The sequence below is a fragment of the Bubalus kerabau genome, chromosome 15, assembly GCF_029407905.1.
Source record: "Bubalus kerabau isolate K-KA32 ecotype Philippines breed swamp buffalo chromosome 15, PCC_UOA_SB_1v2, whole genome shotgun sequence".
Classification (NCBI taxonomy): Eukaryota; Metazoa; Chordata; class Mammalia; order Artiodactyla; family Bovidae; genus Bubalus; species Bubalus kerabau.
In genome coordinates, this window is record NC_073638.1 from 63589137 (window position 1) to 63602901 (window position 13765).

A 13765-nucleotide genomic window follows, 5' to 3' on the forward strand; every position below is an offset into this window, starting at 1 on the left:
CTGACTCTTTGCAACCCTATGGACCGTAGCCCACCAGGCTCCTCTGTCCATGGGGTTCTCCAGGCAAGAATACTGGGGTGGGTTGCCATGCACTCCTCCAGGGGATCTTCCTGACCCTGAGAAGGTTGCAGGGATTGAACCTGCGTCTCTTATGTCTCCTGCACTGGCAAGCGAATTCTTTACGACTACAGCCACCTGGAAACTGGAGTGGGTTGCCATCCCCTTCTCCAGTCGATCCTCTCAACCAGGGATCAAGCCTAGGTCTCCTGCATTGCAGGTGGATTCTTTTACCATCTAAGCCACCACAGGAGCCCAGTAATAGGTGGCAAAAACAAGCGTGAGAGACTGAGACCTGCCCTGCAGCCCCGGGAGGCAGTGTTTCTTCCTGCCACTGTGAAAAGAAAAACCCTGGGTGATCAGCATGGTCTGAGGCTGAATTCTTTTGTTTAGTTCTTTCAGGAATACTTACTGAGGGAGAACAAAATACCTGCCAGGCAGGGCAATCTACTCAGGATACAGAAGAATGATGAAGGTCCTATCCTGCCCTCAAGGACCTCACAGTCAACTGGACAGACAGAGGTTCTATTTCACAGCAGAAAGAGATTGTCAGCTCCCCTCTGATGGGAGTGCAGCCCTGAGAGGCAAAGCCGAGAGGATAGTAAAGGCTTAATAAACATCCTAAGACTATCTGTTTTAATGATTATTCTGGAATGAAATACAGTTACCAAGTCAATTGCTGAAATGCAAGCACATGCATAAAGTACTGAAGGATACTCCAAAACAGTTTATTTCCCCTCAAGAGCTTCAAGATTTCCCTGACAATACTTATTTACATTGGTTGGGTGAACCATTTTTTAATAAGCAATGCAAAGGTAACTGTCAGTCCCAAAAGGACAGACTTCAGCATTACTTGGAAAACACACTGGTCATGTCAAGCTGCTAGCATTTAGACACCCATTTCAATTGTTTCAAAGACCAAGATGGAAATATTAACACCAACACTGATTTTTATCAAAAAGAAAAAATAGTTAACATTTACTAAGTATGTATATTTTATCAGACACTGCGCTAACGGCTTCATATGCTGTATCTCATTTGGTCTCCACAGCAATCCTCGAGGTAGATTCTAGTATTATTACTGTCTCCATGTTACAGATGGGACAACTGAGTCTTAAGCAGATTAACTAACCTGTCCCCCAGCCATCACTGGAGGAGGCAGACATCACCTGACAGTCTATCCACAGGGGCCACACCCTTAACCAGCACACCAACTGTCTCCCCTTACTGGCCAGTCCCCAGTTCCTGCCTGGGACATCTTTTTTCAGCGGTTTGGCCCAGACTAGGTTTCAGGATAAGTTCCTTCTTGGTGATAAGCAGGGCCCACGATCTCTGACAGCTGTTCCCCGCTCTTCATCATCATCTGAAACAATCAGTAAGCATTAGAGAGTACTTTTCCCTTTACAAAGGTGATAATTAGATAACAAGCTGAGATTAAAGTAATTACAGTTAGACAGCTGGCGAGGCAGCACAGTCATGTTGAAATACTGTTGGTACTTCAGCATCTGGTTCTAATAACAGCATAGGCTAAAGGATTTTACATTAATTACAGAACATAATTTAATATAAACATATTTAATTACAATTGATGAGCGATAAACTGTTCAAGAATGATTTAACCCCTTCTGCGTGTCAAAGTGATGGGAACTTTGGGCAGTCTGCGTGGCCTCTTCTGCTGTCTTTCTCTCCTTCCCCCTCCACACCCTCCATTACACCCTGGTTCTCTCTCCTGGAGAAAACCCTCCTCAAAGAGGGAATCTTCTAGACACGGGTGTGGTTCATTGATTACCCCACGGTGTTTGGCACATGTGCAGAGCCACCCATCCTCGGAAAAGCCAGGTGGAAGAGGGCCAGCGAGCAGGCCAGGCTGGGAGGCACCGCTTCCACCTGAGCAGCTGCCTTCCTCGCACTGACAAAATGAGCCTACCTCTCCCTGGCTGGTCTTCCCAGGGTCCTCACACCTCTCTGTGGTGCTGGCTTGGCTTCTGACAGTCAAGTGAGCAGCCTATTAAACAACCCTCGGATCTCTTAGAAAACGTATGAAGGTGAATCCATTTTTTGTCATGATCAGGAAGTCTCTGGTCACAATGGTCAGGGTATTTTCACAGTTTTGGAGTCAATGCGTAATATCTGGGGATTTCTACATGAAACAGGACACTACCATGGCAGAAATTCTTCCTCACGTGCTGCCAACCCCCTTCCCTACCCCCCAAGACTGGCAGAAGCAGAACCTGGATGAAACGGTTGATATCAGATTGAGACCACACAGACACAATCTCCACTGGGTGAAGGACTCAACCGCTCTCTGCACACAGCCTTTCTAGAAGGCCCATTTACAAACGGAAGACTTCAAAAGTCACAAAAGCGATGTTGTAGACTGCATGTCTGCGTTGCCCCTCGAACTCAAATATTGAAACCCTACCCTTTGCTGGAATGTATTAGGAAGGAGGTGGAGTCTCTGGGAGGTAATCAGGTTGAGATGAGGTCATGAGGGTGGCTCTGTCTCTCATTTCTTGGTCATGAAAGGATACAGCGAGAAGGCGGGTGTCTGTAAACCAAGAAGAGGGCCCTTCCCAGAACTCACCCATGCTGGCACCCTGATCTGGGCTTCCCAGCATCCAGAACTGGAGAAAGAAACTTGTTATTCAAGCCAGTAATTTGTATTTCTACTGGAGCAACCCAGGGCTTCCCAGGTGGCACTCACTAGTGGTAAAGAACCTGTCTGCCAATGCAGGAGACATAAGAGATGCAGGTTTGATCCCTGGGTTGGGAAGATCTCCTGGAGGAGGAAATGGCTACCCACTCCAGTATTCTTGCCTGCAGAATTCCACAGACAGAGGAACCCAGCAGGCTACAGTTCATGGGATCACAGAGTCAGACACGAATGAAGCAACTTGCACACACACACACACACACACACACACACCTAGCAACCTAAACTAAGACACACCACTAGCTCTCAACTGCAATAAAATTAAGAGTTAACCCAAAGAAATTACAAGGCTGATCCTTCCTTTAAAAAGAGTAAGTAGCCCTGGAGCGAGTTGGGAAAATTCATTGTCAAGCTTCCCTATGTGACAAATGATGTGAAATTACAAAAAGCCTCAAATACTGTTTTTACCTCCTGCTGTGGATTTCAAAGTCTAAAGCACACATTCTCCTAAAAGCTAACACGAGTGCTGAAAAAAACATTTATTATTCATAAGTAAGCAAGTGTAAGCCAATTCTAGAGGAACCACTGACAGGTGCACACGAAGTAAAATTAGTGAGACAATTCAGGACCACAGAACATGTGAGAGAACCAGGCAGTCTCAAGTTGTTCTATTCTTTTGGAGAAAGAAGACGTTTAGTTTCTCTATACATAGCAAATTTGCACAATGAGCACAAACTATAAGGTACATCTTATAGATTAAATCATCCTGCAGAAGTGAGGAAGGGACAAGAGGAGAAAGTAGCCAATAAAGCATTTGCTATTTAACAAGTTACCACTATCATCAAAATTAAAAGCTCATGCATGTCAATGGACACTACCAAGAAAGTAAAAAAAAAACAAAACACACAGAATGGGAGAAAGTATTTGTCTTTTCCCTTTTTCCCATAGTCCTACCCAAGCAGGTGGGGATCCTTCTTACAGCTTTGGTTGCATGAGATCTTCTGCACGCTTTCAGTAGATATTCTTGAGAATTATTCCACATGTAGATATATTTTGATGTATTTGTGGAAGTGTGTGAGCTCCACATCCCTCTACTCCAACATCTTGATCTCCGGGAGAAGGTATTTGTGAATCATATATAATAAGGGTGTAATATTCTGAATATATAAAGAACTCTCACATCCCAACAATAGAAATCCAAATACCCCAGTTGAAAAATGGGGAAAGGATCTAAATAGGTATGTTTACAAAGAAGATATACCAAAGACCAACCAGCACATGATAATATCCTGAACATCATTAGTTATCAGGGAAATGCAAATCAAAATGAGATACCGCTTCATATCCACCAGGATGACGACAAGCAAAAAAGACAGATAGTAACAAGTATTGGCAAGGATGCACAGAAATTGAAATCCTCATCATTTTGGTGGGAATATAAATAATATAGTCATCATGGAAAACAGTTTGATGGCAACTCAAAAGTTAAATATATAAGTTACCATATGATTCAAGCAATTCCATTCTAGGTACATACCCAAAAGAACTGAAAACATGTCCACACAAAAACTTGTACACAAATATGCATAGCAGCATTATTCATGATAGCCAAAAAGTGGAAACAACCCAAATGTCCATCCAATGACAAAGGAACAAACAAAATACAGTACAACAATACAATGGATTATTATTCGGCCATAAAAAGAAAGTACTAATAAAAGCTGCAATATTGACCAACCTTGAAAACGTGATGCTAAGTGAAAGAAACCAGACAAAAGATCACATATAGTATGATTCCATTTATATGAAATGTCCAGAATTGGCAAATCTATGCAGACAGAGGATGGGAGGAGAGAGAAACTGAGAACGCCTACTAACAGATATGGGGTTTCTTTTAAGGGGGGGTGATGGCGTTCTGGAATTAGATGGTGGTGATGGCTAGACAACGTTGTGAATATACTAAAACCACCAAATAGTTTGCATAAATGGTTTTAAAACAGCACGTTTTATGGCAGGCTTCCCTTGTGGCTCAGCTGGGAAAGAATCCGCCAGTGATGCAGGAGACCTGGGTTTGCTCTCTGGGTTGGCAAAATCCCCTGGAGAAGGGAAAGGCTACCCATTCCAGTATTCTTGCCTGGAGAATTCATGGACTGTGTAGTCCATGGAGTTGCAAAGAGTCCGACACGACTGAGCGACTTTCACTTTCACGTTTTATGGTATGTAAATTTTATCTCAGTGTTTTTCAAGCTACCAATCTGGGAAATGGAGCCTAATCCCACTAGGCAAGCTTGGGAGCCTGTGTACAGCGTGCAGCTCAGGTAACTTATCTGAGGAGTAAGGAAGTTGGGGTATTCATATTATATACTAACTCCCATCAGTCAGTGATTGAAGGTTGCTTTTAGGGAGCACTGATTCCTTGCACTTGTGGGGTGCCTGCAAAAGGGGTTCTGGTGGCCAGAGCAAGTCCTTAGGCAAAGAAATGTTAGTGTTGATAGCTGACAGTCGGGCCAGCATGCCCTGAAAGGTACAGGCAAGGGGGTTCAGGCAGTGGACCGACAATCTGCTACTCTCTAATCAGGTTGTTTTAGGATTAAACAAGAAAGGCTGTGCAAAACACTTCACAGTGCTAGACACAGAGAAAACTCTCAATATATGTGAGTTATTTTTACAAAAGACTCAGTAAGGTTAAATAATTTGATCCAAACTACACAGTCAATACAAGTTGGAGCTGGGATTTACACAGCACCCTGTGCCTCCCAGTCTTTCATATAGAGAATGATATTAACAAACGTACACTAACCAATCTTGCAAACACACTTCAGGCAGCAATCCTGTCATCATGGTGTTCAGAGGCTACAATACGCATCTTTACTCTTTAGTCTCTCTCTCCTCCCCTTTATGTGCCCTTGGTGAGGGAAGCAGCTGCTTTCCTGACAAAAGGCCTTGAGGGCTGATGTTACTGTCTGCTCAAGTTTCAGGGTTTGGGTATTACATGGCTGTTGTGTAGCTGCTTAATTGAGATTCAAAGCCTGCACATTTGCTGACAATTTAGTGCAAAGGACCAAGACAGACAAACACCTGCGACAGCAGGAGCAGCAGGGCAACAGTATCCTCCTCACTCACCTATCAGTCCGGCTGTTCTCCAGAGTAACCTGACTTTAAGCTGGCTCAACAGAGGAGCCGTACCAGCAAAAACACTAGAGGAAAATGGGCATCTCCTCCCAGAATGCCCCGCACTTGCCCCCACCAGAGCATGCCAGAAATGAGACATGAGGATGGGAGATGCAGAGCCCGCACCTACCTGATCAAATACTGGTTGATAATCGTGTCGAAGTAGCTGTAGTACACAACATTGTTCACGTGGTCGTACTGGTCATTGTCCTGCCACCTCGTCTGGATGGGCAAGAAGTACCCGTAGGCCTCCTGGTGCCGATGGCGATCCTCAGCTCGCTGGTTCTCTGATGCTGTAGCCAAGGAACGGCCATTCCTGGGAAGCAGCCTCGAAACCCAAGAGGTCATAGTGGGGCTGCTGCCTTGGACAGTACCTTCAAGAGAAAGAGCAACAGAGGATGAGAATGGTCTTCAGAAATCTTGATTTTAGTTTTACAAAGGCAATTGCATTAAATCTTGACCATTGGTTTCAAAAGGAAATGAGACTTTTTTTGGCTAGGAAATAAAATCCAGGTCCTTACCACAAACCTACTGACTTTTTAAAAAGGATTCCTTATTTAAAAGGTTTTGACACACACTGACAGAAACAGGTGAAGCCTTTGTTTGAATTTGACCAGTAAGAGTTTAAAGTACGTTTCTACAGAGGTGCTCTGCTCCACAAAGTATTTCAAGGAGGGCACCGTTTCTGAAAAAATCTGTACCATCACTACGGGCATCAAGACAGGGCTTAGGCAACCAGCATAAAATAAAATGTTTACTAGAAAATATTATCAATTGGGCCTATCAACTGTAAGGTTTTTTCTTTTGAGGGCATTAATTTTCTTTTAGAACAAAAGTAACATCCTATGGGAAATGTTTAGATGATGCAAAAAGGAGGAAAAAATCCAACAATACCAGCTATTAACACTTCCATGTGCATTATTCCAGTCTTATATATCTGCATACACATTCTTCAACAGGATCATACTGCTCATGTTGCTTTGTAATCTCCTGTGCTTAACAATACTCGCTAATGTTAAATAGAGAGTGTCTATGCTGTGCTGTACTTAGTCGCTCAGTCATGTATGACTCTTTGCAGCTCCACGGACTGTAGCCCACCTGGCTCCTCTGTCCATGGGGATTCTCCAGGCAAGAAGAGTGGGTTGCCATGCCCTCCTCTAGGAGAGAGTAATAAATACGCTTAAACATTCTCTTATGTCACTTGCAATGCTAGATTCTGTTATATTCCATTGTATAAAAGCACCACAATTTATCAAATATTCTTTTGTTGCATACTGAGGATTTTGATTCCAAGTTTGTTAATTGGGATTGGAATCTTTGTAAATAAACCTTCACACACATCTGTGATTATCTTCTTAGGATATATACTTAGAAGCAGAATTGCTGGGTCAAAGAGTAAATTGTTAAGGATTTTTATATAAGTTAATGCCCTCCAGAAAGGTGGTACCAATTTATATCCTCCATAGCAGTGTACAAGCAGGCCAATTTTCTTGTCAATTTTAAAATGTTTTATCAATTTGACTGTGTTCTCTCATTTCCATACAAATTTAGAGAGATGTGCGCAGTGGAAAGATGACTGCTGCTACCATCTATGATGGAATAACCAGTATCAGAATAACCCCTCTGAGAACAACTACAGGAACAAGATGAAACGTACAAGGAAAGCTGTGTGGAGGCTTGAAGAGAAAAATCAAGGCAGCAGGGCTCTCCAGGCGGCACCCCCGAGGACAGGGTAACACTCTTGCCACTGCTGTTTCTCATCAGGGCATTTGTCAATCTCCCACATGGGGAATAAAGGCTGAAGAAATAACAGCAACCTACGGGGTTGCACAGAGTCGGACACGACTGAAGCGACTTAGCAGCAGCAGCAGCAGAGCTTGCAGTAAGTAGTCTTGCTGTGGTGGAAGAGCTGACAAAAATTGAAAGGCCAGCATCCTGGAGAAAGTGAGCAAATTCCCCTCAAGGTCTTTGCTGACTCTCAAGCTGCACATGCTCAGAGAAAAGAGAGAAACCGGCTAAAGCAACTGTATGCGGCTAAAGTCTCAGGAGGAGATGACAGTCTCATTACACTGAGGACCCAAAAATGAGCTTTCAGGGCTGCAAGGACGAGGGCGAAGACTCTAGACTTTCAGTTTTGACCCAAGAAGTATTACTCCCTTAGAATGAAGGCAAACTTTACATTGACAAACCTTGATCAAGATTATCTACCCGTATATCATCTGTCAGCTAGTAGAAAATGAAATCATCCCTGAAGGGAAACACCACCACCCAGAGCCTGTACATCATCATTTTATACACAAAGACTGGCCTTCACTCAGACATACCAAGTCTACTAGCAAAGAGGAACAGAAGAATTAATTTTAATAAAATAGAAACAGTCCCACAGACTCACACAGATTTAAAAATAGCTATGATTAACATACATCAGAGATAAAAGGCTAATATCCGTCCCAACACATAAAGAACTCTAAAACTGAAAGGGAGAAATGTCAAAAACCCAATACCAAAATAAGCAAAAGTCACAGACAATTCACAGATAAAGATTTTAAATGACTTTTAAACATTTGAAAAGATGGACAACTTTAGTTATAATAGAAATTATACCTGTGCTGAGATACCATTTCTCAATTATTAGATTTGGTAAAAATTACAAAGCTTGATAGCACATTCTGTTGATAGAGCCATGAGGAAAGAGACTTTTATACATTGCTGGTGGGAATGTCTCCCACACCTTTATGGGAGGAGAATTTGACAATATCTAACAAAACCACAAGTAAGCTTACCTTTTAAATTGCATCTAATAATTTTCCTTGAAAATACACCTTCAAGAATGTAAAAAAAAAAGAAAGAAAGAAAACATATGAACAAAGGACATTATTTGTAACTAAAAAATATTGTGAAAAAACACATTAAAAAAAACACACACATAAGAGATTGGTTGAATGAGCTATGGTATATTCACACAGTAGTATACTGAAAGTGAAAGTTGCTTGGTCTTGTCTGACTCTTTGTGACCCCGTGGACTGTACAGTCCATGGAATTCTCTAGACCAGAATACTGGAGTGGGTAGACTTTCCCTGCTACAGGGGACCTTCCCAACCCAGGGATCGAGCCCAGGTCTCCCGTATTGCAGGCAGATTCTTTACCAGCTGAGCCACAAAGGAAGCTCCAATACTATACTATGTAACTGTAAATAAAAACTAAATAAGACGTGATATGGAGTGATTTACAGAATATATTTGTTGTCAATCAATAAAAGCAGTGGTTTTTAACCTGGTGGTCCAGTGATTAAGAATCCACCTTTCAATGCAAGGGACATAAGTTCAATGTCTGCTTGGGGAACTAAGATCCCCCATGCCAGGGGGCAAACCGAGCACTGCAGAGTACACGTGCTGCAATGAAAACCCAGCACAGCCAAAAAAAAAAGAAAAAACAAATCAATAAAAGCAAAAGGGCATACATAGAATGATACTTTTTTGCAAGAAAGAAGAGGAAATAAGATAATATAAATGTATTTACTTTTATTTAAAAAACAAATCCAGGAAGAATAAACCAGAAATTTACAAGACTGCATTAAGGTGCATGGGGTGGGAAAGGGGAAGTAATACTCCACTGAATATAGATTTTTGTGTAATTTTGAGTTTTGGAAGTATGTTAATGCTTTATATACTCATACAAAATAATGATGATGATGATGATGTTAAATTAACAGTGATGGAGAGGAAAGAAACCAAAAATGGAATACAAACAGAAATAAATGAGCCTAACTAAAATTCAAATGAATAACATAATCACACTGAAGGGAAAAATAATTACTTTTAAATGCAGAGTTTTAATTATATACTCTCAGTTTGGAAACAAAAATCTTTTTACAAGCAATGAACACTAGTTAATCAGCATGATTTTTTATAGTGGTAGGGGTAGCAAATCTAAAACACTCTCTGTGAATCTAAGCCTAGGCAAGTGAGTAAAATATACTGAGAATAATCTTAGCCAGATTCGTCACTTGTAAACAGGACTTACAAATATAGAAAGGAAAAAGACTAAACTGAACATTCTAGTGTTAGATTAGATCTGGGAGCATCAATATGAACTCCATGGTTAGAGGCAGAGATAGAGATTTCCTAATCCAGCTGAGACTAGATATAATATAATACATTTTCTACTGCAGTAGAAAATTAGCACACTCGGTGTCTGCTTCCCTTGTGGCTCAGCTGGTAAAGAATCCACCTGCAATGCAGGAGACCTGGGTTTGATCCCTGGGTTGGGAAGATCCCCTGAAGGAGGGAAAGGCTACCCACTGCAGTATTCTAGCCTGGAGAATTCCGTGAACTGTATAGTCCATGGGGTCACAAAGAGGCAGACATGACTGAGTGACTTTCACTTCACTTCACTTGGTGTCTAGACTTAAGTTTCTTTTTCCTTTTTTGGCCATGCCACGCAGCATGTGGAATCTTAGTTTCCCAACCAGGGACTGAACCCTTATCCCCTGCATTGGAAGCATGGAGTCTTAACCACTGGACCACCAAGGAAGTTCCCAGATCTAAGTTTCTAAATACCCACCTCCACACAAAGGAACCAAGGCTCCTTAAAGGATACAACTGATTACAATGCTAAGGCAGATAAAGTAAAAGATGATCCTGGAATATCTCACTGTGCCAGAAAGTAATGAAATGTACAAAGAAAGATGAGCATGTCAAAAGTTCATGGGAGCTTGTTTGAGTGGGTTCCCAAGGGCCAAAACTGAAATATCTGAGTATCAAATTAAAACGAGATCAATGGATTATAACATCTTGAATTAAATAACAATTCTTAAGTCTACCAAATTAATAAATGGGGGTGAAGGAAAGTTACCCCTTACATAAGTATTCTGAGTAATAAATGTAGAAAGGATAACAGAGTTAGAAAAATCATCATTTTGCAAGTACCATAGTAATAACTGATCCAGTCAACAATCATGGATGATGGATGTAAAGTATACTGGGTACAAGTTTGGTGAGAAGCAGATAACTTCCATGATCTCAAAATAGTTCCCCACAAATTACTTATTCATTACAAATTAATAATATTAAGTTTATGATGGCTCATACTGGTAAGACATCTCCTTACGCAAGTTATCAAAGTTAGTATCACTAATATGGAATCAAATGAACATCAACTGCCTCCTGATACAATGGCCTGAGAAGGACACAACATCACTTTTGTGTTATTTTACAATGTTATTGCATTGTAAAATATCTGAATCTAATCATAATGAAACACCAGAGAAACCAAAATTTAAAAATTCTACAAAGTACTTTCTTTGTACTCTTCAAAAATATCAAGATCATGAAAGACAAAGGGAGAAGAATTGTTTCAGTTAAAGGAGATTTAACAACCATGACAACTAAATGCAATGCATAATCCTAGATTACATACTTAACTGGGAATGTTGCTATAAAGGAAATTATTGGAATAATTGACAAAATTTTAATTTAGATTGTAGATCAGATAACAGTATTGTATCAATATTAAATTTTCTAATTTTGAAGTTGTACTTTAGTTACATAAGATAAATTCCTTGTTTTTAGTAGATATAAACTGAAGAATTTAGAAATAAAGAAGTATGACATCTGCAACGTCTTGCCAAATGGTTCAGAAAGAATATTGTGTGTGTGTTGGGTAGGTAGGGGGATAATACACAGACATGAAGGAAAAGATGATAAAGTAAATGAGGAAAAAATGTAAAATATTGGTGAATCTAGTAGAAGATATAAGTAATCCTAATTTAAGATTGACTATAAGTCAAGGAAGCATGGTATAACCTCTAGGATAATCAGAAAAAGAATATTTAATTAACAAAGGGAAAATTGAACAATAAATATACTTTTCAAAGCCAAAAGAAAGCCATATGTCAGGTGAGAGGACCAAAAACAGATTGAGACCAAAAACAAAAAACAAAAACAAACTGTAAGATAGTAAGTAGATAAGAATAAAAATTAGCAATAATTACATGAATTGCAATGAAGTACTCCAAATAATAGGCATAGACTCTAAGAATGGATATTTTTAAAACCCAACATATTTTTATAATCGACATAACTTAAATACAAGGAAACAGAAAAGTCAGTAGTAAAATGACAGAAAACATACAAACATAAACAAGAAAAAAGGGTAACATAGATATACTAATGACAGACAAAACAGATTTTAAGGCAAGAAGTATTAATACACACAAAAGAGAAACTTTGGTAAAGATAAAAAGGTCAATTCAACATGAAGATTTCATAACATAGCCTCAAATATAGTAAAAACTAACAAAACGAAAGGACTAATAAATTCCCACTTGCAATGTGTAGCTCTAACACACCTCTCTCAATAGCTCAAAGAAGAAGCAGAAAATAAATTAATCTATAGAAAATTGAACATGATTAAAAACAACACAGGGCCCACTGATTGGAGAATATACATTATTTTCAGGTATATATACAAGTTACCAAAATAAAACACATACTATGCCATAAAACAAGTCTCAACTAATTTTAAAGAATTAAAATCAGAGTATATTCTCTGACCACAGTGGAATTAATCTAAAAATCAATAACAATAACTACAACAAAAACACAATTATAAAATCCCCAAAGGCCAGATAATAAATAAAGTTAAATAGGAAATCACAATGGAAAATAAGAAAACATTTTCAACAGAATGGCAATACAAATATGACATATAAAAACTTATGGGATATACCTAACCTGTAGCTAGAGAAAACACAATAGTTAAATGAAAATCTAAGGATGAAAAGGAATGATCTAAGGATCCATCTCAATAATCTTGAAAAAGAGCAGCAAACTGAACTCAAAGAAAGTGCAAGAATAATAATGAAGATAAGAACAAAAGGCAAGAAAATAGACCAAAAAAAAAAAAAAAAAAAAAAAACCACAGTAGAGAAGAAGTCTTTTTCTGTAAAGGGACAAATGGTAAACATTTTAAATTTTGTGGGCCATATGTTACAACTACTCATCTCTGCCATTGTAATGCTAAAGCAGGCATAATCAATACAAAATGAATGGACACAGCTGTGTTTCAACAAAACTATATTTACAAAACAGGTAATGGGTTATATTTGACCCATGGGCCATATTTTGTCAATCCCTGCAGCAGAAAATATAATAAAGCTAAAAGTTTGTTCTTTGAGAAAATAAAACAAAGCAAACAAAATTGATAAAAAAAACAGTAAGAGTATAAAGAGAAAAGAGGGTACAAATTATCAATATAAGAAACAAAAAAGGGACATCACTACAGATCTCACGGGTATTAAAAAGATAAGATGTTATAAATAACTTTAGATTAAAAAATTTGGTAATTTAGATGAAATGAATAATTCATTTTTTAAGATACTAACTTACCAAAACTGACACAAGAAGAAATAGAAAATTCAAATAGCCTTATATCCATTTAAATATGCATCTATAATTAAAAGCCTGTCGACAAAGAAAAGCTTAGGACCAAATGGCTTCATAAGTAAGTTCTTTATTTCATGAACTAATACCAATGTTATACAAATTATTCCAAAGAACAGATAAAATAAATTCATTTATGAACACATTTTATGAGGCCTATACAGCCTTGATACCAAAACATACCAATAAAGAAAAAGTACTACAAGAAAGGAAAAGTATAAGCCAATCTCTCTTATGAACACAGACGTAATAATTTGGCAAAATGAAATTAAATATTGGCATGTCAAAGCTGGGGATATATAAAAGAATAGATCTCAACCAACTTAATTTATAATACTAAGCTGATTTAAAACTTGAAAACCCATGAATATAATTTACTCCCATTAGCTAAATAAATAACAAAAGTTATATCGTCACTAATATATTAAAAAAGCACTTGATA

At 38.9% G+C, this 13765-nt stretch overlaps 1 protein-coding gene across 1 annotated transcript in view; it reads right to left on the reverse strand.

Annotated features, from left to right (window-relative positions):
• The window catches only part of LOC129629278 (uncharacterized), a 139500-nt gene that overhangs the window by 100340 nt on the left and 25395 nt on the right, over positions 1 to 13765 (reverse strand). The window contains exon 2 of the mRNA XM_055549218.1: positions 6012 to 6255. Within this exon, the coding sequence (XP_055405193.1) occupies positions 6012 to 6255 (244 nt within the window). The remainder of the gene's footprint in view (positions 1 to 6011; positions 6256 to 13765) is intronic.